Here is a 27,938-nt window from a genome sequence, read left to right as displayed (position 1 = left end):
CTCCCCCGTAGTTCGCACTATGTATAGGTGAATAGTTCACAAACTAACCTGAAATATTACAATCAGCGTGTTTTGATTAACGCAAGTATAGTGTAAAACTAAAGGCTTATTTCCTGGAGTATGTTCAGTTAAATCAGTTTAAAGAAGGGGGAAAAAAACAGCCGTAGCGCACGTGACACACTTCTGATTTATTTATCTCTCTCCCACTTACTCCAAAATGCAACAGTATATTTTTTTCATTATGGGTTTGATAATTTACAAAGCAATATCAATTATAACTGTCCATGTATTATTTTTTTTTCTTACACAAAAGGTTTTTGCTGACAACACTGAAAACTAATCAAAAAGGAAATAAATATTAGTGCAAGTTTGATTAGTTACTGACATGAGGTCTGCTACAAGCCTTTCTGTGGATGAGGGAGTTCAAAAATTTATTAAATTCACATGATATGTCTCTTTATTAGGCAAATCACCACAATATGGAATGGCACAGTATAATAATATCCTATGGGCTCAAACAAATTAAAGAAATAATCACAATGGGCTATATTTACAAGTAAAAGACTTAAAATTAAATAGTATAATTATGGGGACAAATACATCAATTAGAAAAGCAAAAAAATTTACAAACTTTTTTTTTTGTTCTCTTCTATTTTTAAAAGGTGAGGTGTTAGTGTTATGCCATAGCTCAATAGTTTTCACTTTTTGTTCAAGCCAGGTCACGTTTTGATGAGTCCCTCAAGGAAGTCCTTCTCAACCATTTCCTCAATGTTCTGTCTGGCCCGGCTCCAGAAGACTTTCTGGCTCTCCAGCTTGCCATCTTTGCCAGTGAATGGACCGTCTCTGGGAGTAGGGCTGTGATATGGTCCTGAGCGACTGTTGCCTTTACTGCTGAAGACATGACTGAGAAGGTTGAAGAAAGGGAGGAGCTGCTCCATGCTGCGGATCACGTAAAGGGTGAGCAGGAGCTGTCCAGGCTCCCAGGATAGAGTGCGTGTGGAGCAGTCTTCCTCGGGATTTTTCTAGAGTTAATGGAGGTATTCCCATGAGAGTAATGAACATCCTAGGCTTAAGAGCATTAGCAAATCTACTGAATAATCTATAACCGTTATAGATCCTATATGCTAATGATGTGGAATGAATCTCTATTAAAATCATAAGGCAACAATAGGACAAAACAGAACAGCTGTCCATAGTTTAAGGCTGATGATACATTGGGGCAACTTTTTAACCAATGTTGCAATGGCAATGGGAAACCAGATGAGACACATTCTCAATGTGAAAGTGCCCAAGCAACACTGCTTAAAAAAAGTTGCCCAGCAAAACTGCCTCATGTATCATCAGCCTAAGTGTATATTGTGGTAACTGTTTCACGGTTGTATTACCTTGGCCCTTTTTCTCAGCAGTTTGGCCAGTCTGACAACATAGGGCTTGAACTCTCTCTGATGGGTCCCCTGTCTGCGGACCTCCAGTCCAGAGTCATCAGAGGCTTCAGGGATGAAAGCCCAGCGATACCTGTGGTATACAGAAATATTATTTCCTTCATATTAAATATGCTCAATATTTGTGGTGGATTTTATCCATCCAGAAGAACAGAGAGCTCTGGAACAGTCTAAACTGAGGCTTTTGAAAAACATAGTCTTGAGAATATACCTAAACCGACAGAACAGCACTCTTACAAATAAAACCGCTATTGCATTACTTTTCAATGGATTTCAGAGTCTCAGGGTGATGACTCATTACAGGCATAAAATACATTTCAAGCTTTCGGTGTGTAAGGACACCCACATCTGGAACTGAGGCAGACTCTCAGAGGGTAGAGCGAGGGCCAGGTCCAGCAGCTTGCAGGCAGACAGGTAGAGGTTAAGCCAGCGCTGGCTGTTATAGGAGGTAGAGAACCCATTGCCCCCTGAGTATGTTGTCTCAAGCCCTGCAACCGAGGGACCTGAGGTCCTGAAGAAAAGCCAGAAACAACATTCATCAGTATTGCACAAATCACCAATAATCTCTTACATGGAACATGTAAATATCGAATAAAAAGTGACAGCCCTAATTGCTACAGATTTGAATAATGGATACCTGGTGATGTCCTCATCTGCAGTGAGTTCCTGTTCCATAAGTAAGAAAACCTGAACCTGAAGGAGGAAACAAACACGCCTATTGAACTTTGCCAAAAAAAATTGCCAAAAAAGTCCACCAAATAACTATTCCTCTTTAGTTTGTCCAAGTGAACTGCTGTTATTTCAGCATCAGAGCTTACAGATTTCTTGTGAGATGTTGCTTGTGCTTACATGTACTATGTAATTGTGTAAGGTGTTTCATCTCCTTACCAGCTCAGTGATCATCGTGGGCCAGAGTGAGGTCAGGTGCTGGGGGGACATGCGCAGTAGCAGCACTCTGAAGAAGAGGAAGACCTGAGCATGGAGGATGGGCACTTGAGGGAGTCGTAGGCTCTCCACAAGACGCTCTGAAATGACATCAACATATTATTTAGAACTTTTTTTCATGCTGTGTCAGGGTGCAAGTGCAATTGAAGGTTAATTTAGTGTCATGCTAAATGAATTCCCGTATCTCATCAGAAGATGCAACAGCACTTCTAGTGAACAATGTGCTCGAAGTGTCTAGGGATACAGCCCTAGAATATTACAGGCAAGTCTGTAGGACATTGGCAATCCAGAAGCAGAATTTGACACCCCTGATTAAAAGTTTGTGGAAAGAGCTGAGTCAGTTTGAAGTAAAGCAGGAAAACAGCAAAGTGGTTCTCCTGGAAGCACAACTGAACTCATTGAAATCAATGGATGTTTGTACCTTGGATGTCTGGTAAGTACTTCTGGTACTGGTCCACCTCGCTGCTGTAGATGGTGAAGGCCAGTCTTTTGAGTAGCATGGCTCTCTGCTCAAGCTCTGCATCTCGATTGGTGAAGAGACTCAGAGAGCTGCTCTGAGCCACAGCAACTCGGGCTGCACATATACAAAATGTTAACAAGTTCCTCTCTACAAAGCTCACAAAAAAAATGTATGATGATCATAAAGCAATAAGATGGATGCAGCTGGATAGCCCATTTAGTAGAAAGGGAAGACTCACTCATCAGGTCTCTGAACGTGGTTTTGTCATGAGTCATCAGGTGGTCTATGATTGCTCTCCAGCTGAAAGAGAAAGATGCGGTCAACTAGAGGTCACATTGCCCTGTGAGTGGCAGTAAAGCCACTGCAACAAGAAGAAAGGATACGTTGTGCGGTACAGTACTCACTGGCTGACGCAAGAGGAGTCCATCTGGAAAAATGTATGATCCATAAACAAGTCAAAGGCTTCTTTCTTCCAAGCTCTCCGGGTGTACTGATAACCACTGAGGCTGCTCAACAGCTGGATACATGCACGATAACTGGGGGCATTGTGAGCACTGGCGGAAAGGAGAACAGAGCAACAAGCTCTAGATCGCTACAATAATTTTCAATAACAAAATCTAAGACACTGACACTGAATTTTGAAGACTAAATACCTATGGTTGCGTAGGTAGGGCACAACATAATGCATAAGGTTGACCAACAGAGGAATCACTCTCTCCTTCTCATCACTATAGAATACCATATCTAATAGATGAGCCAGAACCTGCAAATACACCCCATGGAAACATGAGCACATTAATTCAACCCACAGAAAGCCAAATCAACACAACAAAACAAATAAAGCAAAAATACAAGACGCATATGGCAGGGCACAACCCTCTGGTGACCTGTGAATGTTTTTTGTGTGCTTGATACCAATACATTTAAATTTCCCTACAGATATTATCTGCTGCACTGGTTGATGAAGATTTAGATTATGTGTATTTAAAGACGAAAAGAGTGTGAATGTGGCATCCTGCCTTTACCTCAGCCAGCAATGTGAGGGCGTGAACGCTGTACACAGAAGGAGTGAAGCTGGAGGCCTCCATCACAGTGAGCATAAGATCTGAAATGCGCATACCGTTAGTGAGAGACTCGCCATACATTCATGCAGATGTGCATTCTAACATGAATCGACATACATGGGATATACTAAAATAAACATTGATTCACAGTTACTGACCTTCTACATCAGCTTCCAGACTTGTCCCGTCCACCATGATCTGAGGAGAGGGTTTGACCTCCAGGTTTCGCCTCAACCATGTGGTCTGTTCTAAGGACGAGCCAGCAATCGTGCCAATGGCCTCTACAATCTTATGGGTCACATCCTGGGGAATCATGGTATTGAGCAATTAAAAATACACATGTAAGAGAAACAGTGGACACCATGTAAATCATTTCAAAAAACACTTTTAATGGAAGTAAGGGAAGATAGTGAATGAAAGGTCACCTGTAGCTCTCGCTGGTCTTTCTTGCTCTCCAAGGTGGGATTCTTCAGAATAAATTCATTCAATACACTAAAGAAAACATTCAAATTAATTTCGAATACTTTTTGTAATCTTATAAGTGTTTATTTATTATTTAACATTAGCAGGAAAGGTTATTTTCATGGCAAAAACAAAGTGTAGAAATGTACAAAGAATACAACAATTATTATATGCAATATTTTCTAACAGCTATCTAATAGATATAGCATTTATATAAGCTTTTTCAGTTTCATAATTGATAGAATTAGATTTTTTTTAAACATCCATTAATGAAGTTTCTCAAAATGTCGCCTAATATATATTTTTTTAAATGATTCCAATTAATTATGTTTTGAAACTGGGATAAAACTGGGCAAGTAAGAAAGCACTTACCCTAGTATGAGGAACTGTCCTGGAGCAGGTAGACTGAGCTGCACAGAGTCCTTTAGCAATGCCAAGAGTGATGGCCAGCTATCAACAAGACTAGACACTGGAATCCTAAAGAAGATTGAGACTGAGAGGTTAATTTAAAGAATACATTTGGTATAAACCGATATTAGTGTAATTCACTTGCCTCTGCACATAGGCATAGAAAAACTGAAGCATGCAGACTTCCAGGGAAAGATGCTTCTGTAAAATTAAGAAAGACAATGATACGTCTTATAGCCACCTTCAAAACCAACAGCAGTGATAGACCGTGATTATAAAGGAATAAAGAGAGTAGTAAGGGTGTATTTGCTATTTACCTTCTCTTTGGCGATGGCTGGGGGTTGCTTTAGGACTTCCTTCACTGTCTGTATCACTGTCTCAGTGCGCATGGCACTTACTGAACGAACAAGTTCCACAAGGAGAAGCTGTTCCTCACTAGCTATGGGAATTACCTAAAACATAGGGACACACATGAAAGATGTTTGTTTTGTAGTTTCAGGCTACAAAATTAACCAATAACTTCTGGTGTAGTTCATACCTTGTTCCTAGATGAAGTTTTAGCCTGCTTCCTTTCATTCCACACATAGGCAATAGCGGCCATGAAGTGAGCTCCATGATTCATTGAGATTGGGCCCAGCAGCTCTAGGATTTGCTGCCTGAGATTCTGTGGACAACCCGTGAAAACACTTCTAGTTAACACAGCACAAGGGCTACAAGCAGGATTAAAGCACAGTCACCACATGTCTTAAGACACAAGTCCATTCCTCTCCTCATGGTACCTTTGTGGATCCTAGGTTGATGTTGGAGGTGGAGCAGGCAGAGGCTGCAGCTGGCCTGTCAGAACTGTCAGCCAGATAGAGGACGCCCCACAGCAGGGTTACGGAGGACATGATGGTGTGCAAGATGGAGAGAATCCCCGCACGGGCCTCTGCAAGGTGCTTCTGATCTACATTTTCCTGCAGCTAAAGAATACATGCACATAAGGATTAAAGGGTTAGTTCACTCAAATATAAAAATTATGTCATTAATAATTCAAAGAATAATCAAAAAATTCTAACTGACCCTCTGATGTCACATGGACTACTTTGATGATGTTTTTCTTACCTTTCTGGACATGGACAGTATACCGTACACACACTTTCAGTGGAGGGACAGAGAGCTCTCGGACTAAATCTAAAATATCTTAAACTGTGTTCCGAAGATGAACGGAGGTCTTACGGGTTTGGAACGATATGAGGGATTAATGACAATTTAAATATTTGTGTGAACTAACCCTTTAAGACACAACTAAGAACTGAATAATCCTGAAAAACTGTAAAACTCGTTGTTATATATACATAAATTATATAACATTAATAATTATTCTTATTATATTTTACTCTTATCATTCATTTTCTTATTTGTGTCCACTACATTCAGCATTTAAGCATTTAGGAGCCATGAAACACAAAGATGGCTAGCTAGCTCCCTCACCTGGTGATATTGTGATGTTGGGTCCAGCAAACAATAATGGATTATGGCTGTCATTCCTTCTAGTACAGTCAGAATCAGGTCAGGAGGGATACACAGTGCCATCCACTGGGGCCTAAAAATACACACAGCATTCACAAACACACACTGGCTTTCCCTTCATACATAAAGTATTACTTAAAAATTCGAATTATTTAATTTATACTCCCTAAAGTGCATTTTAAAACCTGCCATGACATTGTTAGGGCAATAACTGAAGAACTGATGATGAACAGTGCCCTCTTGTGGATGTAAATATACTACCACATGACATCAATCAACAATAACCAAGGTTTTTTTTTTGTCTGTTTTTGATATGTTTGTGATTATACTGTTTATTAACCATTTAAAATAACATTTAAAAGCTATAATCAGGTCCCTGGTGCATCTACAAACCAAGGAAACTTGAAAAAGATTAACCCAGTAACTTTATTTTGGTAAGCCTTTTCTGCATGCGTCTGAGAAAACGAGCGCATCAGATTTTGCTTCCTTGGTGACAAAGGGATCTCATTATAATATTACCGCCCCTTAATATTTACGTTTATACCCACAGCGCTGCCATTTTGATTTCGCAAGAAACAACGGTGTACAATAAACATGATAATCGGAACAAAACAGATGTTTTTTTACCAGGTTAGAGCTGTGATAACACAGTTCTATTCTGGAAAAGGGGGCAGAGAGCAGCAGCTCATTTGCATTTAAAGACACAGGCCCGAAAAACAGTGTGTTTCTGCTTCCACTTAAGCAGCCATTTTCAAAATATAATAAATGATCTATGGGGTATTTTAAACTGAAACTTCACAGACACATTCTGGGGACACCAGAGACTCATATTACACATTGTAAAAAGGGGCATAATATGTCTCCTTTAAATACAAACAGCTTTTTGAACTAGTGTGCTTTGTAATAGGTCACTGGATGAGTACCTGGTGTCTGTGAGGCCCGTCTCATAGCGGTATTGCTGTATAAGGTTGTCAAGGTTTTTGCAAAGTTGAAGTGCAACAGATGCAACTACTCGGCGGAGCACTTTTCCCATGTATGGCAGCGTGGCTGTGATAAGTCCAATCCACTGTGGGTGCATCTTGCAAGCATGGTGCTGATGTAGGGCTCGGATCACAGCACACAGAAACATGCCTTGAGCTGTGATGGGTTGCCCATGCAGGTATTGCAGGGAAGTCATAGGTTGTTGTGGGTTGACGTGCTCTACCTCACCTCCAATCAACTCAAACCCAGCCCCGGGGCCATTAGGTCCTCCACTAGACCCAGTCGACCCAAGACCTCCCTCACCACCCTCATCCACTGGGATCATCACACGGTGCTCCAACACCACCAGGCTCTGCAGCAGACGCAGGAGTTGTGACTGTATGGCACTGCAGTTGTCCAACTGGTCCTCTGACAGATTGATGACGCTGTCTTCTGAAAGACCCTCCTCAACCGCAGCCACATTGGTGCCACGGACACGGTGCTCATGCCACTTCTGTACACTAAAGATGGTGGAAAGCAAACAGTGTAGCACAACCTTCTGCACCTTGCATTTAGACAGTACGTCACAAATAAAGCTCGCAAAGCCCTTTGCTGAGCCCCCAGTGACCTTGACGAGCTCACTGAAGAGCAAAGTCAACACCTCCACACTGGTCAGCTGCATGGCATGGTTGCCTGCCAGGTCCTGTGATGTGGCGGCCACGTGGGCCGAGTAATAGCTGCGCAGAAAATAGAGGCAAAGGGAGATGATGATCTCCAGGAACATGGCACTTCGAAAGGAGTGGGAGTGCGAGTCCTGTGAGATGGGGCAGTAGAAGTCTTTCCCCATGACAGAGACGCGATGGCGTGCTAACAGGTTCTGCAAAAGAGAGAGCTGTGGCGTGTACGTGTTGTTTATGCTGGTGGTGGAGATGGCACTCACAAATCCTGCGGGTGAAGCACGTAGCATTGCTGCAATGGCAGAGAGCGCATGTAGAGTCCGAGAAGAGTCATAAAGCTGGAGATACAACAGCACATGCTGGTATAGGGGATGGATGTTAAAACGAGCAGGTGACCCAGAGGTGCGAGATCCTCCCGTCCCACCATTGGGCGAGCCTATGTCACTCTCAATCTCTGACACCTCCCCTTCTCCACAGCTGTACCAGTTTTCCAGGTCAAGACTGTCACCAAAGAATATGTTGGGTGGCCTGCTCTTCTCGGCCTGATTGGTCTTGCGTCTCTCTTCATCTTTCCTCTTGACCTTTTTGATTTTGGGCTTGGCTCCTGGGGATTTGTCAACAAGACGCTCCATAATCTTGCCCTTTAGGCTAAGCTGGGTGCTGCTATGGCTGCGTTTGCGGTGCGGGTCATTAACCTGGAGACTCTGCTCGTTTACAGTACTGCCACCTCCATCCGGCAGTGTAATGATCGAAGGAGAGGAGCTATGACGAGCAATGCCTTCCCGATGTTCCTCTTCCCCTGAAGCATCGATTGAGGCCACAGCCAGGAACTCCAAGGTACCCCCTGCAACCAGTTCTGGAAGCGTCCTAGGTTGGGAGCTGGAGAAGGGGGCAAGGGTGATGCAAGGCCCACTGGACGTATCAGTGGATGAGTTGGAACTGTCAGAGTCTGTCTGAGGCCAGCCATCAGGAGTTGGTGTCTCAGAGGATTCTTTCTCCACCATTTGCACCACCCTGTCCACGATCTCAAAAAGCACAGCAGACACTGCCTTGTGCAAGGACTCTTCCTCTAATGAAACAGATTGACATATTACAAGATCAGACATATTAACAGTGCTACCACCTCCTTCCAGTTCATCAAAGCTGCCATTGTCTACAGTGGATGACTGAGAGCCGCTTGAATCTGTGCTCTGGGGCTCCCCCTGCTGATCAGGAGGTTGATATTCACCACATAGCTGCAGGTTTTCACTGCTAAGGCTCAAGAGAGAAAGACTGTCACTCAAAGGATTAACTGTCAGACTAAAGGGTTCCATATCATCCAGAGGGAGGCATCTACTACATGCTTGGGCACTCCTGTGGCCATTCCCTGATATCTGGTTATAATCTGCAGAGGAGACAAATGTATGTTTGTTAGAATATACTTGTTTTGATAAATACATGTAGATCCTAAATCTAAACTGCTAGAAGAATCCTCTTACTTTCAGTACAGTCCATATCCCTCATGTAAATAGGTTCAGCACACTCATGTTCTGGTGGGTTGGGAAAGACCTGGGTCCAGTGACGCTGTGCTTGAACCCGTTGTATGGATACACGATGGGTTTTGGGGTGCAGAAGCAAAAGCAGTAGAGGTTCAAGAACCCGAGCTATGTCATGTCGCTGCAAAACCTGGTTCAGCCAGGCCCTGCCAACAGCACTTGCAGATCCATCCCAATAACTGAGACTATCTAACATGATAAACAGAGACCTACAAGAGGAAGGGAACAGTGATGTGATTGAACAATCAGTGAACATTGTCTTGAGATCATTCTCCAAGCCATATTGGTTTTTGCATCATTAGACTTCATCTACCATAGAAGTAATGTTACCTGTCAAAGGTCCGATTAAAAGGGGAGGACTTGGTGATATTCAAGTCTCTGGTTAAGTGCCAAAGAACTGAGAATTTGACATGTGCATCCAGACGTATTCTCTAAAACAAAAGTTGGTAATAGACGTGAAAACCAAATCTGTGCATGTATAATTGTGCAACTCTATGTCAATTGTTAGTGGGGTGTCTGTGGGGTGCATGTTATGACTGACCCTTTCATGATGCATGAGCTGCTGGCTAATAACATCTTCACAAATGCTTGGAGAGGGAGCCAAATTGTGAAGCTGGTAAAAAAGTTCCACACTACGCTTGTGGTGCTGGGGGGTCTCCTCTCCCAACTGATTCCATAAAATAAGCGCTACACTCTACAGGAGAGAAGTGAGAAGGTGTTCAAGACAGGAGGAAAAACTACAAGAGAATGCAAATGAGTAAGGAAATAATGCACACCTTGAAGAAATTGGTTTTCTCTGCGATGTACTTCAAGATACCCTGTGTGAGTGGCGGTCGAATCACCACTGCAACACGGCCCTGGCTAGGACTCATTGGCTGGCTCGAGTCTGGACTTGCCACACGCTCAGCTGTCACCATAGCTACAGACTGTGTGAGTCCAACAAGGTCCATAACAAGTGAGATAGCCACTGCTTGAATACTGAAATCAGCAGCTGAATGGCACGCATCCATCAGGGTCTGAAGCCACAACGCTGGCTGAACACTCTCACCTGTTGGACAAGCATTGGCACAATACAAATATGCCACGTAAAAGGATTGAGTGTAAAACAAACCCTGCATTTGACTAAATTTTACTCATTAACTGCCCCTAATAACATTTGCATTAAATTAATGTATAATCAATGTGAAAAACACAGATTGTGCATTTATGTATGTAAGGAAGGTGTACTGAAGTGACACCAACATTTTTTTTCTTGAGTTATGTTTCAGGGTGGCAGAGAGAATGACGGATAACACTGTCCTGATCAGACCTTGGTAAAGTTAAGAGTTAAAGTTAAGTAATGGCAGCAGAAGATCATTTTACCTGCCCGCTCCTCTTTAGTGGGTGATGACTTCAGGTTGCCCTCAGCAATGTAGACTGGAAAACTGGAACACTCCAGGAAGAGCTGGCAGGCAGCCGTGAATGCCGCCAGACACTCCATCTGCTCAGAAGATACCTGCTCCTCGAACCCACTTGTGCATTTTTTATCAGCCACCACTGTTAGAGTGTACATTTCTGCACTGCAGCTCTTCCCTGCCTCTGTCTGACCACCTGGGGTGATGTAAAGCCTCACTAGGCAAGAAAGAAACTGCTGGAAATGCTCAAGGCAGCACTGCATCACTGGCTTGTCCTGGGGCTTGATGTGGGCTGAACTACTGAACCCAGATTTGGGCTTAGGCTTGAGTTGGACAGGTACATCTTCAGGGCTGGATGCATCATCCTCGGGACGTTGCATGTTAGCCGTTTGCTCCCGACGTTCTGCCTGGTACTGGATGAAGTCAGTGAATCCACTTTCTGACAACTGACTGCTGGAAGCATTCTCGCCATCATCGAATACATCCGTACTGCCAGACACTTCAAGGGAGACTGGTAAAGACTGAGAAAGATAGGGAAGGAAAAAGTTTACATTCATTACTCTGCAGCAACGCATACAGAACACTGTCTCCTGAGACCACTGTGCAAAACCTAAACAGCTTCACAGTCAAGGTAATTTCATTAATTCAAAAGAAATATATTGGATTCATTTTGATATTTTTAGTGGAGGTACTTTGAGTTAGCATGCAGACAGCATGTTATCCTACACGGTTTGCACAGTCAAACAAAGTAAACATGTTTAAAGTTAACCCCCTTAAAGCATCGTGTTTCATCTCAGACTGTTTTTTTTATTTCCATCGCTCATCCACATGTTCAATTGTGGTAAGCTCTGTGCAGTTGTTGTTGTTTTTAATACAAGTATGCATCTTGCGTACACATTTGGTCAGGTAAGACTGTAAGCAGCCTAATTATAAAGTGCTTCCTAAAGGCTGACTATTCGGGAATCCTACCACAGAGTCGATTTTGAAAACGTAGTTTTGCAAATCCCTATTTACATCATTTCAAAAATACTGTACTGTTATATACTCATAGAGACAGCACACATGGCTGCAAGGATTTTATGCTTGTCAAATCAAATGCCATGTCTTGCCCAGAACACATCTCTCGCAGTCCTACACTTTTACATGAAGCCCTTCCCATCACACTGTTGACTAGAAAAAATTCAGACGTCCACAACTAAGTGGTTCCAACCGTGTAGCAGCACAGAGCCAGACTCAGGTGGCAGGCAGTGCACTGCATGAGCCCCAGAGGAGGAAAAGGCGAGAGCTTTAGAGGTTGGAGGCCAATTTCTCCTGAGTGGAAATGACAGACTCTTGGGCCTCAGAGGCTAGATTTGGCTCTCACTAGAGAAAGGAACCCAACTGTGCTTGAATGTATCATCCCTATGCCCTTGCTTGCTCCCCCTGTATGGAGGCACCATCCAGGAAGTCTGGCATAATTTTGATGAATCTTCACTTAAGATAGAGAAACATAGTCCTAGAAAGGTTGCAAGCAGGTCATGGAGCACACACACCCTAACAAACATATGTCAGGAGGAAAGACTATCCTGTCTATTGGCTCCAGAACTGGGAGTCACTGGAAGACACGCATCATCAAGCAAAAGGATGGTTGTTTCCAGGCCAGTGCTTGTATAGTAAACAGGCCATATTTGCTTGCCTTTAGCAGACTAATGCTGTAGGGACTGCTTTCATAGACTTGTTGACAGAGTACTGTTGATATTGGCAGTTACATAAAGTACTGAGTGATGTACAAAGTCAGATAAGAGTACATTTCAGCCTTGAACTCTTAACAATTAAGTCAAGCTACTGTTTAATCTGCACTACATATTCCCTGTGTGGAAAGCCTTAAGACACTGTACATGAAGCACAGGGCAGAGATGAGAGCGACTGTTTTATGTTTCAGTCAAACATCACAGACTGTATGTGCACTGGTGCCAATGTTTTTCCCTAGTTGGGTTTAAATCAAAGCTTCTCAAAACCACTAAAATTCAAACTGGATTCTTTTATTTTTTTATATTTATTTCATCAGTTACCAAGGGAGGCATAAATAGTCAGCATTTACATATAAAAAAAATACTAATAAATAACTCTAAATAACTAATAAATATTCATTACTAAATCAAATGTTCACTGAAAACTCACAATTCTAACAATAAATGTTCAAAGAAATTATAGAAATAAAGGAGGTCCATCCTGGTGTTACCTGCAGGTTTGATTACTGGACAGAGATATTTTTGTAAGTTTTTTTATGTATTTGTTCAAAAAAGAAAATTCTAGATGATGAAATATATTTTAGAGCTGCGCATTACAAAAAAAAACAAAAAAACATTCTATTGACATTTTGATGTATTTTCCAGGTTTGTCCCCAGTCTTTTCATGACTGTATAAACCCTGCATATATATTTTACTTTATTGTGCTTTATACTATGCTTAAGTTTAAAATGTGCTGTTAAAGATGAAATGTATATAGAAAGTCAGTCATATATGTGAAAAGGCTTGGAGTATGTACTCAATGAACATGTTTTAATTGTCTGCTCTCACCCTTTTCTCATCTTTGTCTTTAGCGGTAGGGGTAGTTGCGGTAGAAGTGGGACCAGAGGGCAATACAAGGGGTGACACCAGAGGGGGCTGGACTTTGCTGAGGATCTTCGAGCAGAGGCGCAGACAGTGAGTAATCTCTCTGAGGCCCAGGACCTGTAGGTGTGTGGTAAGAGCAGAAACCATCCGAAGCAGCAACTGAGGTAGGTGCTCTGTCTGGATCTCAATGTACGTCTCCTAGACAGGCAAAAAGAGAGAAAGACATGAGTGAGGTTCAGTTCTAAGTTAATATTAAGGCAGCTGGATACAGCTGCATACATTAAGAGTGATGGTTAACAAAACCGCAACAGCAAATGAGAAGAATTTAGGCTTTATGTGAGGAGTAAAGAGGGGTCACAAGCTTTTTAATTGGTGAGCACATGCAAGTTTATGGTTCTACCTTCTGCAACATCCATAGATAAACATGATGATCAATTTTATCTTAACATTTTAGAAGTATTATAACAGTATATCATTTAATATAGCAGCACAGAGACATTTTCATTTCTGTTTCAGTCCGCTTATCTATTTTCGTGGCATTTCAGATCAGAGTATGTGAGCAGCGTGAAGCTGAAGTGGTGTTTATTTTTATCTAGAGCAAGATGAAGGAATTATTTATTTATTTATTTTTTTAAAGTAAGCAGGGAGCAAGAAATAGAAAACCTGAAGTGATTACAGGCACTTTAAAATGGATGTTTCTGGGAAGGTAGCCAAACAATTAGAGTGAAGTGAAGGTGAGGTGAAGAGGCAAGTAAGAGCAGTACCGTACCTGGCAGATAACCCTCATGCTTCTAGTAGGCTTCGAGGGAAGAAAAAGAGAGCAGAGATTTTCAGACAGACAGAAGCAAGCAGAGGCCAGAAAACAGACTTCAGAAACCCTGATTGGTTCATTCGCAACCAGTGTTAGAGAAACTAAGACTCTAAAACTGATCTCTGAAACTTTCACAAGGACATCAACACACATAAAAAAAATGTACACATGTAGAAAATGTCTAAGCTATGAGGCTAAGACAAACTTAGCCACTGTTTAAGTAGTTTAGTTGCCTACAACTAACATACAGAAACACCAATGGAGATTAGACCATATAAATCTCAACATGTTTACACAAATGTCTGTTTCTGGCTGTCAAAAATTGACATTCAGGTTTTTAAAGTAGAAAATGGGTAATTGGGAAAGATAAGCAGGAATCTAAACATTTCAATTGCTAAATTATCATATCCAAGTGTAAAGTTTACCAACCAAAGATACAATGTCCAACAAGAAGTCCACCAGCTCACAGAACTCAACCAATGAGCGGGCTGACATTTCAGAGCTCACAGTCTTTCCAGGGTTATGACTGCTCTGAGTCCACCTACAAAAAGAGAAAAAGGTTAAGTAAGAATGAAACAAAAATGCATTATATTTTTCTCCCGTTATCCCACAAACCTGCAGCTCTCCTCAAACCAGCATGCAATATAGTCCCACATGTAGTAGGGCTCGAAGGAGTTAAACAAGAGGTTGGCGGTTTTAATGAGCTCTGCTGTTTTCTTGTTCTCTCTTAATTTGCTGAAAAAATAAGACCACAAAAGATAGTTACACTGAAAAAATTGCATTTCAACTGCATAACTGTAAAAACTATAAGTGAAACTATTAAAAAAGTGCGGACCTGCTAAGCTGAGTTTGGTCTTTGCTGAAGGGATTTTGGTTCTGAAGGTCCAACTCCGCTCGGCACTGTGTGTGCAGTGTGCGAAACACTTCGATCAGAACATCCTCTAAGATCGCTGGGCCTAAATAAAGTGGACAAAAATGTATCAAGGCAATTGCAAGCACTCTTTGCATGAGTCTAGGCTTTTCTATACCAATGTCATCATGTAATAACAGCTGTACCTAGCTCAGGCTTGTCGAGAAGGCTGATGAGAATGCGAAATGGCTTTAAGTCGTGCATCAGGATGCTCTCCTCCTCCCCTCCTCTAGCCTTCCCCTGTAAGATCCCCACCATGGCCTACAAACACACAGACAACTTTAGGCATACCCTGACGATAAAATCCTCGCCAGTAAGGGTAACTAAACAACAATGTACAATGTGAAAAACATTTATTTGAAATCTTGCTGAAGTGTACATTTAACAGTGTTATTATTTATTATTCAGTTGCAAAGAGGATTTTGAGATGATTTTGATTAAACATTACAAGGTTTTATATATATATATATATATATATATATATATATATATATATATATATATATATATATATATATATATATATATATATATAGACAAACACACACTAGGGCTGGTAAGCGATTCAATTTTTTTATCTAATTAATTACATGATGTGGTGATTAATTAATCTAATTAATCGCGCATCAAATTTGGAGAAATGATTCTGAAAAGATAAATTTAAAGTCAACAGATTCAGCAAGAATTTTTTTGTTTGATAAAATCTATTATATTCTTTTGACACATGTGAGTAAATGATGATATAATTGTTATTTTTGGTTGGGTAAACTATAATTGTAATAATTTATTTTCTTCATTTTATTATTATTATATCTGTGAAAATATTAAATTATGTCTTTAATGAAACGATACGCTAAATAATAAACTAAAACTGCCAGTAGGTGGTGGTAAATGTCTTAATGATTAAGTCATCGAGTCATTTATTCATTCGTTTAATTTGTTCAAATTGCTGATTAATTCAGGAGTGAAGTAAATGGTTCTTTATAAATGGTTAATTAAATCATTAGGCTTGTTTGACTTGAAGAGCATCATCACCATCAGACCAATCGGTGTGTGTGACATCAAAGAACCACGAGAGCTTTAGAGAGCAGACTACTCCTTGTCCTTTTGAATCGCCCTTGCGGTACTTTGATGTCATACACCGATCGGTCTGTGCAGCGCCACTTCAAAGCCAATACAACTATGACCAATGGTTCAACGTGCTAAATGGTTGACCAAATTGGTTCAAAACGTGGATTAAGAAATGAAATGCCACTGTGGGTTGCTCGGAGATTAACAGTTCTGATTTGTCTTTATATTTTGGTTGGCAAAATTGAGCAAAACAGACAACACTGTGTCTAAAATAACACAATATTAACTTCTTAATGAACTGTTGTATGAGTATCACATTTCGCTCATGTGATTTTGCACTTAGCCTACTTCTCGTGTGATATTTCTTAACTATGTGATGTAAATATGAGACAAAATTTCAAACAGGGGCATTTAGCATATCTTGAATTTTAGCTATATTCTCTAGGCTCCATCACGCAGTAAGTTATTGCTCTGCCTCATATTAGTCATCAATCGATTGTATGAAATGGCAGATGATCCACATGATGGCAGGACAAGGGCGTTAAATCTGTTAATAATTTTAACGTTATTTTTCTCCATAATTAATTAATCGAATTCATCCGTTAAATTACCAGCCCTAATATATACACACACATTAATTAATCAATCAAAATAAGATCTATAAAATTCGTTTACAAAATAGACATTTCTTGCAGACTTAAAACTGTAACTTTAAGTGAGCATTAGATGACAGCAAAGTTAATCTGAATGTGACAAAGTATTCAAGATAGATCCCTTGAGAAAAATAGTTGTCTCCATTATACTGTGAATGCCTGTGCAAGTCTTTAGGGATTTCACATTTGGTCTAACGCATGGCTGCACAGGCAGAAGAACAGACGGTCCCTGCTATAACCTACTACCCAAACAAGGGAGATCCAAACAAGTGGCCCGAAACAGATGGCACACAATCAAACAATTCCCCCTCCCATAAAACAAGAGAGGGAAATGCCATAAACAAAACTCCCCCAAATGAAGCCCCAAGCTCAACCCTAGGGGTAGCAGGATGTTTTAAACACATGGAACTGAACAGGACTGTCCGTGCTTGCACTGAGACCAGTGTCTCACTGCAAACTAAACCATGCACACAGACCATATGGAGAGAAGTGAAGCCTCAGAGTGGCCTATTGAAAAAATGTGTGCATGCACCTGTGTGCCACTGCAGACATAACAAAAACAGTTTGAACTTACAACATAAGGAAACTCAGACAATTAGGAAAACTTTTGAAGTTTCTCCACTGCTTTTGATTTCTCTATGTCTGGGAATATTTGTTTAGAACACTGTGAACCACCGGGTTTTCTGAAGTCCCATTAGTGTTCAGAGGAGCCCAAAACAACTAAATTACCCACATCAATCCAAAATTTGGATTGCACCACTAACACAAAAAATGGGTGATACACGTGTGGCTGCACTTTATATTCTGCTTTGTACTTATACATTTGACTTTACCTGAATGAGCATGTCCTTGGAATAAGTGTTGAAGTAGTGTGTGACGTGCTCTTCTGGGTTACTGAGTCGGGTGCTACGAGGACCTGCTTGCACACCATTGTTATCAAAGCCTGAAAACACCACCAAGAACACAATTAGGACACTGACATGAGCACAAAGATGTTCAGTTTTCCTAGACACTTTTCTTGACTTCCAGAATATGATACCAGGCTACTTGTAGACATACAAACTTACCGCAATGTACATCCACAGTGTATAGACAGCAAGTAAGAGAGACAGAATAAGATCAACCAAACAAAATCACAGCAAATTTATGTTGTTTCTATGAAGTTGTCAAATTAAGTACAGTGTACCCTGCAACTAATTAGTTTGTTTAGTTGTCTTTAGTGAGCAAATTATTTCATAATTGCTCATTGGTTGGTTTTCCAAGGAATTTGGTTAAGTTTGTTTGCGCTAATGTACATCACCATTCAAAAGTTTGGGGTCAATAAGATCATTTTTAAATAAATGAATACTTTTATTCAGCAAGGACACATTAAATTGATAAAACATTAAAGAGATTTACAAAGTACCAAAAATTTATATTTCATTTAAATGCAGTTCTTTGGGATATAACATAAAACGGTAATTTGTAATAATAATTCAAAATTATTATGCAAACACACTTGTTGGCATATCGTTGGAAAGGAATGGCATTTCATTAGAAACAGGGACAAAAATAAAAAGGATGGATGGCATACAGTTTGTGCGTGTGAAGTGTAAATATCTCACCCAGCAGCCAAGCATACAGTCTACGGTTCAGGGACATGTCTCTTCTTAGAACGACATGAAGAGCTGCAGACAGAATTCTGATCATGTCTGGACGAGTAGCCTGAAATGAACAGTAACAGGTACGGTAATTCATCTTAGGGTTTAATTTCTATGTCAAATACTTCAAATTAACATTCCTATTTTCTGACTAGTGAATTACTCATAATTTATACCAAATCTACAAATATCTGTTTCAAAGGTGGACAGGTCAATTTTTGCCACCTGAGAAGCAACACAGCAAGGTCTTTAAAGGTTGGTTCTCGGAGAGAACTATTAGGAAATATCATAGGGACACAATGAGAGGTAAAATAATTTTGAAATCAACATTTGTTACCTGACTCATATGGAAGGGAAAACAGAAGAGGATAAGATCCAGGGTGCTCCTCTGCACTAGCACACTGGAATCCTGTACAGATGTGCTGACTGCTTCCACCTGATGAAAACAATATTATAAACATCACGTTCCTTGTGAGAGAAAAACTCAGTGGTGTGCAATGGTACAATTTCTGTATTTTGAATCATTCATTATTAAGGCTGTTTTGCTTGCATTATGTCTATTGATCAGCGTACCATCAGTTCGATGTCACTGCCAATGATGTACAGCTGGTCCTCCATGGATAGTTTTCTGTTAAGGTGCAGTAAGACGAAGGACACTCCAGGCAAGCGCACAGCAGGGCTGGTTAAGATGCTGCCCCACAGGGCACTGTAGAAGGCAGGCTGCTCCACTGCTGCTGCCACCTTTTCTAGCAGGGTATTGGTCCTTTAGACAACAAATGAAATGGGTTTAAAGATTAATGATGCACAAACAATATATCAGGAAACATATCAGTCAGCTGATAGTAGAGATTGTTTTTCTGTATTATTCAATATAGCATATATTCATATTTGTTGAAGACTATTTGGGAGTATTAGAATGTACAATACAGTTCAAAGGTTTGGGGTCAGTACGTTTTATATATATATATATATATATATATATATATATATATATATATATATATATATATATATATAGTGAGAGAGAGAGAGAGAGAGAGAGATCACATGACACTTAAGACTGGAGTAATGGCTGCTGAAAATTCAGCTTTGCCATCACAAGAATAAATTACATTTTAAAATATATTAAAACAGAGAATAGCTATTTTAATTTGTTATAATATTTTACTATATTACTATTTACTAAATTTTTGTCCAAATAAATTAAGCCTTGCAGATTCTTAAAGATTTAAAAGAAGCATGACATTTTTTTCTTTAAATGGCACAGTAGTGTAAATATTAAATAAACACGAAACTTGTATATTCTAGATCAGGGTTCCTCAAATCTGGACCTCAAGATCCACTTTCCTGCAGAGTTTAGCTCTAACCCTAATCAAACACACCTTAGCATGCTAATCAATGCCAATCAATGTCTTTGGGATGATTAGAAAATCACAGGCAGATGACTTTGATCAGGGTTGGAGCTAAACTCTCCAGCGCATTGGACCTTCAGGGCAAGATTTGAGGAAGGGAGTTCTAGATTAAAAACCTTTTATTTTACCTGTCATAATACTCTGAGCCCTCCTCCAGACCAGGCAGTACACCTGTCAGTAGTCCCTGCAGGCCTGGTTTAAGAGTCTTCCCCAAGGGCAGATAGTAGGTCTCGTATAAACCAAGTAATACTGGCTTCACAGACATAGCAGCATTGGATAGTAAAGGGAAGAGGCCAGAACTGAGGAGGAGGGTGAAAAGGATATATTAGGCACTAAAAGTCACTGTAGCAAAAAATAAATCAATCTTGCACAATCTCTACCTATAAAGGAAAAGATCCTTTGCCAGGCGCTTTGGTCCAATGATCTTGAAGATGATTTCATAGGTCTCCAGGGCCTTGCGGTGAACTCCGCTGGGCAGCGCGGGGTGGAGACATTGGGCCAGACGCTTTCCAATGGTCAACTTCTTGGGCACAACCTGATACTTGCCATTGTTTTGCAAGACCTGTCCACAAAATACATTTAACTAAGATCAGTAAAGTAACTGCTACATTTGGAAGTGCTCCTAAATGTGATCGGGGTTGGGGTTGGGGTTGGGGAGTGGGGGTGGAGTAGAAAAAGACCTTGTTGAGCTTCCCGAGCGCTGAGATCAGATCGGCCCATTCGCTGGAGTACTCAAAGTTTTTAAGGGCCTTATCTACAGCTGCTACATAGTTCCTGTATTTCGAGTCACCGAGGAGCTCCAACTCCTCTGCATTCATCGTCCTTCACAATGGGACTAAAAGCCAACTCCAAGGTCACATACGAACATCACACCTTCAGTGCAAAGAAACAAAGAGAAAAAGGTTTGCACAAAGGTTAAACTCAATCAAAAGGACTGTACTCAAAGAGAAATATTATAGTGTAGATCACATGCTTGATAATGGAAACAAAGAGGTCTCACACCCAGATTCCAATGTACTCAACATCATCATTTACTCATGCTCACATTGTTTTGAGTTTCTTTTTACTGTTCACCACAAAAGAAGATATTTTGAATAATTATGGTAACCAGTTGACGGTAGCCATTGACTTCTACAGTAATTTTTTTTTTAAATACTATCGAAGTCAATGGCTACCATCAACTTTTTGGTTATCAACATTATTCAGAATATTTTCTTTTGTGCTCAACAGAAGAAACCAATAGAGGTTTGGAACAACTTGAGGGTGAGTAAATGATGACAGAATTTTCATTTTGGGGTGAACTATCCCTTTAAGCTTCAGTGCATGGTATATTTTTACACTCAACCAAACACATCGGCCCTGTTCATTGTCACTGGTGAAAATACTGTGAGAGGCTGCTGAATTATTAACAGGTGCGACTCAGTTGCAGGTGATCCACTTTAAAGCTATAAAGGGCAAAGCATAACAACAATAAAACACTGACTGGGGGAGAATATATACTGCCATATTTTTTTACACTCTAATCCGCCCTAATGTTATTTCCCATGTTACTGGAAACATTAATTTAATAAAAAATAAACTACAATATAAATGAAAACATGCATTAAATCGACAGGTTAATCTCCAAAACATCACTTACTCATACTCATATTGTTCCAAACAATAGGACATATAAAGAGCAACCTCTGTCATCATTCACTGTCATTTTCTACACAATAAAAATGAGTGACGACTGAGGCTGTCGTTCTGCTTGGATTCTCCTTTTGAGGTCTATTAAAGAAACAAAATCATACAGGTTTGGAAAACACAAGGGAGTGTAAATGATAGAAGAATTTCTATTTGGGGACAAACTGCACCTTTAAGTTGCACCATAACATCCCACAGGTTTTACTACAGCCAAAACCAAAACAAGATCCTAAGCTTATCAGGCTGAAGCCTGAACTGAATTACATTAAAAAATCCAACAAACTGTGTATAATATCAATGCATCTGGGAGGCTGATTGTCATCGATCAGCTGACACTAGGGAACAAGGATCCATTATGTGACGAGAAGGCCCCTTTGTGACCCTCAAAAGCAGTTAGCTAATGTAAGAATGACGAATGAGTGGTTCATGGTAAACATATCTCTAAATCTTTCCACTTGGTACGATATTTCCCTCACACAGTGAGAATAACCATCCAAACACGATCATAAACACACGCTAACAGCTAAGCTACTGTGCGTTCGTTCGCTGTAGAGCTGCGGATCCTCTCCGGTGAGCTGCTGCCGCTGCTTACCGTTGTCAGTCGGACGGAGACTTTTTGAGAAGTTCTGAGCTGTGAGGGGCTGTCAGTTTTTGTTAGTCTTGTGGGCAGGTGGATGGATGGATAGATAGATGGATGAATGGTTGAACGGATAGGTTATGGACGATGTTACGTTACGGCAAAATGCGACGTCGGTGGTGGGTATACTGACAGCAATACACGCTTTCCCGGATGCCGCTGGCGAGATCACATATCTGCTTTCAGTAAAGCCATCTGTTAAACTGCAGCGTTAATGTTGACAATCTGCGGATGAAACCATTTTTGATGAAAGTCGTTGACAACCAGGTGAAATGTTTTGTTTTGCGCATGCGCGAGCAGTTCCTGGTTAAAAAAAAAAAAAAAAAAGAAATACGTCACTCTTACATAATAAAAGTCCCCACGTTGCATTGACCAGCCATGACGTCACTTTGTAGCCAGACACCGGAAATCTTTTTTTTAACGTTTTTTTTTCGATTTTCGATTTATGAGTAAAATAAGATATGTGGGTAGTATTACTGATAGATAGTTTCACGTTTTGTTCTACAATGTAAATCATACACAACATATTCTTACAGCAACGGTGCTCTTTGAATACATTGTTGTTTAAATGTGGATTACAAACCTAGGAGTTGTAATATACATGTACTACTGCTTTTAGCTTTAAAAAGTCTTATTATTCAGACTATATTGAGTGATTTGAATCCAATTCAAATATTGAAAGGTTGTTTCTTCAATTATCGTCTGTTTAATCGAAACCAGTAATATAGTTTTGTTGCCAGCTGATGGTGCTGTCGAAAAACAAAACAGAAACCACTGCATTCGACGTTGCGCAGTTTTATTTTAAAAAAAGTCTAAAAGTTAGGGTTGAACTGAACCAGGAAATAGTTAATATTGCCCCCGACTTATTTATAACATATATACTTATAATACATTTATTTACCCTTCTTCTTAAATCAGTTTGTGTGTTTTTTATTCATGTACTGTGGCTATCAGGGTAAATCAAATACTTCATGCTAACCATAGAATGTAAACAACAGTGAAAACGTAAACACTGGCATATGTAAATAATTTTACAATAGAGAAGTTGACATTGTCGGCCATTGCGAGTTGGGTGTTCATTATACAAACCCGTTTCCCCGCAGCCCGAATTTTACGTTCGTAATAAACACGGCTTTAAACAGGTTTATTATTATTCTTAAGCAAACACAAACAATTTATTGTATTTCACTTATATGTTGTAAATTTTTCCATCTAATTTTTTGGTCTGACATTAGTACCTATTAACAGATATTTCATTAATCATCTGCCTGTTTAATAATGATGCAATATAAACATTTAAAAAGTTGTACCCAAGTATATTCAAATATTTTCTCAGATTATTAAAAATCATTCTGTTAATGACGTCACAACATAAATCACCTTTATAAAATGTTTCCAATGGGTGCCATCGTCTATGTGAGCAGACACTGAGTTCTAGTCTGAACAGATAATCAGTTTCATGGGCCACACGGTAAATGGTTTCAAAACTCTGGACCAAATTCTGTTGTAGATTACTGGCAAAAACCAATACTTGTACATCACTAAAATATTATTTGTTCACCTTTAAGTGGGGTTAATTAAACTCATTTTTACTGCAGGGTTTGGGTGAAATTTCCTCCAAAATCTTAAAAAAAATATATATATATATAAGAAAAAGGCACACAAACACAGTACTGGGGGGGAGGGGAAGGAATTTTAATTTTTTTTTAGACAACCAAATTAAACAATCTTTTAGTACATAACCAATTCTTACCAAAAGGGCCTTCAGCTTCCATTTCAAGTGACATTTTTAAAGTTGGGATAAATTCATAGCCAATTGTTCAGGTTAACCAAATTTAGGAAAAGGACTTTTACACATTCCATTAAATATATTTACTTTTTACTTTAAAGGGTTAAACTATAATCTGGCAGTTCTGGAGGTAAACGCAGTTTCATTGGCTTCAAACATTGGCCCACGGAGGAAAGACCAATGACTTGGGGCAAATGTAACTGCTTTATGGACTCTGGATAAAAAGGCAAAATAATGAGTTATAACAATTGCAAAAATATTAAAATAATCTTTTTTACTTGCATAGGCAACTCAAAAACAATGTATAAAAGTCCCTTTCGATTTCAAAATGTTTTTTTTTTGCCAATTTTTTTTTTGTTTACTTGCACATAAAAGTTCGTTCTGCCCCTACACGGTGCCTTATATAAAATAAAAGTATGTGCAAGATCACTGGCAACAAATCACACAGTGCAGGGGTTTTGACGCACTATAGGCAAAATTATCTTTTTTTTTAATCAAAATATTCTTCAGCAATTTAAAACAAGCCACGTCCTTAGCGTGACTTTTACATTCAGTGTTATTACTAAAAAATACTTTATATGCAGGTTTCAAACGTTCCTGCACAAATGTACAATATGCTACAACATTTTATACATTTCATTATTTACATGGCTCTATTATACATTAAATCTCATCAGCTTTGTTTTGTCATCTTTAAGATAGCTATTAACATCACGTTCTGCAAGAGAGGTAGTTTCCACCACACTCATAACGAAGTGGGAAGGGGTGCTTCCATGACATATCCACAGTTGAAAAAGCAACATTGTCTGAAACTTTTGAACACAAATGAACAGCAGTGCAAGAATAACAAGTGAGAAAGGGCAGTGTGTGTCAGATGTAAGCCGCCTGCCTTCTTATAAAACAATGTAAACATGTCCTCACTGGACTTGCGCCCTATTTCTCAGTTCCCCTGTGCCATAATACACACATTCCATAAAACAATGCTTGCATCAAAACAATTACAGAGCAAACAAGGCTATGAGATGAGACCAGAGGAAATATCCAGCCTATGTTCTCGCATCATAACCCTCCTCCGTATGTTTGCTCTGTAATCGTTCCAAAAGTACAGCGAAGTATTTAAAAAAAAAAAAATCCAAAAGTGATTTGTCAACCAGAACCTTGATATATGCTAATGCCTTACACGATGATTTATGGCACTTGTAACCAGATCTGGTTAAGCAAAGGGGGGTTTCCAACAGAAAATTGCCGATTGCTTAGCTTTGGTAAACATTAAAAAAAAAAACATCTCACAGTTTTCTAAGCTATAAAATAAGGGATGCAAAAAAAAAAAAAAAAATGCTGCAATAGAGCTTCTGAACCTTGGTGAATTTCAACACCTATAGTGCAATGCGCACAGCGCCATTAAAAAAAAAAGTACAGGTGTTGAAAGCACAAGGTCCATTGTGCCACCTCATTAGGCTTAAGGGTTCGTCAAATAACCTATGTTCACTTAAGTTTGTTCCCCTCCGTATTCTGTTTGCTTAGGTCTCCCTGCAGAACGAAGTCGTGTGGCTTTTACTTCCCAAAAAGCAAAATTAAAATAGATACCTGGAAATGCAGTATGCACTATGACGCTACAAATGCTGCTGTGCTTAGCACCAAGAGGGTTCGGACACTCCCTGCATGATTAAAACTCAAGCCGAGAGTGTGCATCAAACCTCAGCAAGCGAAAAACTATGCGAGAAATGTTCAGAAAGCAAATGGTGTGTGAATTTAGTCTACTTCTAGGCATGGTTGAGAAGAAAAAACACACGGACTGTCACAAACAGCCATCAAAAAAAGAACAAAACAAAACAAGAGCATAACAGAGCAATGAGTTATTAAGGATGACTCCAGTTCATTTGTCATGGCATGCGGCTCCGCTAAAAGATCTCAACCGCCCCATAAGGCCACAGCGACGTAATAACTGGTGGAGTGGTTTCCGTTTTAAAAAAAGTTAGGTGATGGACATCAGGAGAAACATATGCCTGCCAAATGGCCATCACCCAATTAAGATGCAAATCTAAAAATAGCTGTAAAATATATTACGCAGCTGGAGCATTCAAGAGGAGGGCGAGATGCCAAAGCAGAGCCTTCGTTCAAATATTGGCTTAAGAAAGCAGCACTGACAGACCTTCTTAGGCCTGAACCTTCAGGAGGCTCTTTAACTGAAAGGTCATCATCTCACGGTGATCGCAAGTGCCCATGGGAAGAGACACCCAGTGGCTCGGGGGCTTGGGTAGCACACTTGGGGATGGGGGCTCACTAAACTTGGCTCCAGCATAGTTCTGACCACACTGAGCTGATAAAAGTTTGCTCAGATGGGACACTGTACCCTCCCAATTCTGATCATAAGGTGTGGCAAAACGAACTGAGGCGTTCTTCATGTCTACAGCCGCGGCCTGCCACGCCTCAGGAGACCAAGAGTAGTTGGTGCCCTTCTCACCCCTGCGATGGCTGTGGTGATGGGGCACCCCTAAGGCTCCTGAGGAGGCGGAATGCACCACTCCATTCTGGTCTCGACTCCTCGGCTTGCCCCTGCCAATCTGGTGGCTCTTCTTGGACGCTGTGCGATCTGGAATGTTGTATCTCTCGCCACCTCCCATACTGCTTTGATTGGATGTCACCTATGGGAAGACAAAGAACTTGTTTAATTAAAGGGCAAGACATAGATTTAGAATTAAAATGTTTAAAGAGTGCAAACTGCTTTAAAAACGGGCCTCAAATTACGACTAAACGGCCAACGTTGCAGACTGACAATAACAAAGGGCTAGAGGCAGCGCGTCGCCGCCCATCCCCCACGCGCTTCCTCCACTTACCTCACTGTTGTAGAAAAGTTGAGTGCGTGGTTGTCCTCAGTTTTTAATTTCTCTTCACCAATCGGGCTCCAGGTCCTCGAAGTAGTTGATCTACTTCTCGCTGCACATCTGTGTCCAGCAAGATCTGAAGTTTTCATGTGCCAGTGAGTGTTGTTTTGTCGTGAAACCGAGCTGAACATGAATTCACCTCGGCGCACGGTTCTTTAGAAGCCGTGGATCTAACAAAAGAAACCATGTAACGTTAAATTATATAATATATATAAGTTTTTTGCTGAATGCATTCGATTTAAATATAGAGAAGTAACGTTGGGTTTCTTCACCATTATTACGTCGCTATCAAAACTAACGTTAGCTGTTTGTGTAACGTTAAACAGTGAAAATGACGAGAGTAAACAATATGTTCGGGTCCAACAATAATGCATATAATTTGTAATTTAAACAATTATATAATAAACCTACGGACAGTATAATATCTTTTGTGTATATAGTATTACATAAACATCTTACGTTACTATTGCTCTTTTATGCTCAATCAATGTCTTAACGGTTTTTGTCGATTTATAAAAATATATATATAATAATAAAAAAATCTGTACGTTCAGAATTACAGATCATTTCTATAATGTTTCACAAAAAAAATAGCTCCAAATGATTTTAGAAAAGGGTATTAGGTCGTGATTTCTGGCCCCGGACCAAAACAAAGACTCTCGTACTCAACATGGCGTCTATGCCGTCGACGACTCCCTATGTTTATAACTCAGTAAAAAAAAACACCTACCGACTTCCTCGGGCTTTGATGGAAAAAGCCCTTCGTCTTCCCTTGGTACAGTCTGTCAGCTGTAGCTGTTTGTGGGGAAAATGTTTCCCAATATGTGAATCTTTATTCGAATCCGAGGCTAAAGCGGATCTGTATAACTCTCCTCCAGTTTGTCTCCGTCTAACAACAAAATGGATCCTCGACAAAGCCTAAGTAGTTCAGGCTTGTGGTGTGCTGACCAATCAGGGAGCAGAACTGCCGACGTGTGACCAATAGGAGCG

At 40.1% G+C, this 27,938-nt stretch overlaps 2 protein-coding genes across 6 annotated transcripts; both read right to left on the bottom strand.

The window, feature by feature from the left end:
- Nucleotides 1-169: 169 nt before the first annotated feature.
- On the bottom strand, nt 170-22,595 carry dop1a (DOP1 leucine zipper like protein A). 5 transcript variants are annotated; one of them, XM_052618238.1, is made up of 39 exons: nt 22,230-22,586; nt 21,591-21,721; nt 20,632-20,824; nt 20,332-20,513; nt 20,080-20,250; nt 19,113-19,302; nt 18,877-18,975; nt 18,504-18,603; nt 17,733-17,842; nt 15,322-15,436; nt 15,101-15,221; nt 14,881-15,000; nt 14,695-14,806; nt 14,224-14,253; nt 13,419-13,652; nt 10,828-11,380; nt 10,242-10,513; nt 10,007-10,159; nt 9,796-9,896; nt 9,409-9,674; nt 7,217-9,314; nt 6,255-6,366; nt 5,561-5,743; nt 5,320-5,445; nt 5,099-5,233; nt 4,927-4,982; nt 4,746-4,850; nt 4,337-4,403; nt 4,070-4,214; nt 3,873-3,952; nt 3,501-3,610; nt 3,252-3,401; nt 3,086-3,147; nt 2,809-2,961; nt 2,331-2,467; nt 2,080-2,135; nt 1,789-1,953; nt 1,386-1,515; nt 170-1,022 (listed from the first exon to the last, which is right to left on the bottom strand). In XM_052618238.1, exons 3-39 carry the CDS (start codon nt 20,767-20,769, stop codon nt 720-722), a joined length of 7,440 nt encoding a protein of 2,479 aa, XP_052474198.1. In that variant the 5' UTR covers nt 20,770-20,824; nt 21,591-21,721; nt 22,230-22,586; the 3' UTR covers nt 170-719. The 5 variants fall into 5 exon arrangements, with proteins under 5 accessions (XP_052474198.1, XP_052474197.1, XP_052474201.1 ...); XM_052618237.1 differs by lacking the exon at nt 21,591-21,721 and having other exon boundaries at nt 22,230-22,595; XM_052618241.1 differs by lacking the exon at nt 14,224-14,253.
- Nucleotides 22,596-23,948: 1,353 nt separating this feature from the next.
- On the bottom strand, nt 23,949-27,853 carry LOC128030545 (proline-rich nuclear receptor coactivator 2-like). The gene is made up of 3 exons (XM_052618259.1): nt 27,679-27,853; nt 26,901-27,118; nt 23,949-26,708 (listed from the first exon to the last, which is right to left on the bottom strand). The coding sequence occupies exon 3, from the start codon at nt 26,685-26,687 to the stop codon at nt 26,220-26,222; it is 468 nt and encodes a 155-aa protein (XP_052474219.1). The 5' UTR covers nt 26,688-26,708; nt 26,901-27,118; nt 27,679-27,853; the 3' UTR covers nt 23,949-26,219.
- Between the last annotated feature and the right edge of the window lie 85 nt (nt 27,854-27,938).

The sequence above is a fragment of the Carassius gibelio genome, chromosome A16 (genome assembly GCF_023724105.1).
Source record: "Carassius gibelio isolate Cgi1373 ecotype wild population from Czech Republic chromosome A16, carGib1.2-hapl.c, whole genome shotgun sequence".
Lineage (NCBI taxonomy): Eukaryota > Metazoa > Chordata > Actinopteri > Cypriniformes > Cyprinidae > Carassius > Carassius gibelio.
Note: the sequence above shows the minus strand (reverse complement) of the source record. Positions and strands in the feature narration are given on the sequence as shown.

Excerpts from the sequence above, each read along its gene's own strand:
- dop1a (XM_052618237.1), bottom strand. The coding sequence starts at position 20,769 with ATGAATGCAGAGGAGTTGGAGCTCCTCGGTGACTCGAAATACAGGAAC. Across the intron at positions 18,604-18,876 it reads TTCCCTTCCATATGAGTCAG|GCTACTCGTCCAGACATGAT; the intron begins GTAACAAATGTT and ends TGTTCATTTCAG. Across the intron at positions 10,160-10,241 it reads AGAAAACCAATTTCTTCAAG|AGTGTAGCGCTTATTTTATG; the intron begins GTGTGCATTATT and ends TCTCTCCTGTAG.
- LOC128030545 (XM_052618259.1), bottom strand. The coding sequence starts at position 26,687 with ATGGGAGGTGGCGAGAGATACAACATTCCAGATCGCACAGCGTCCAAG.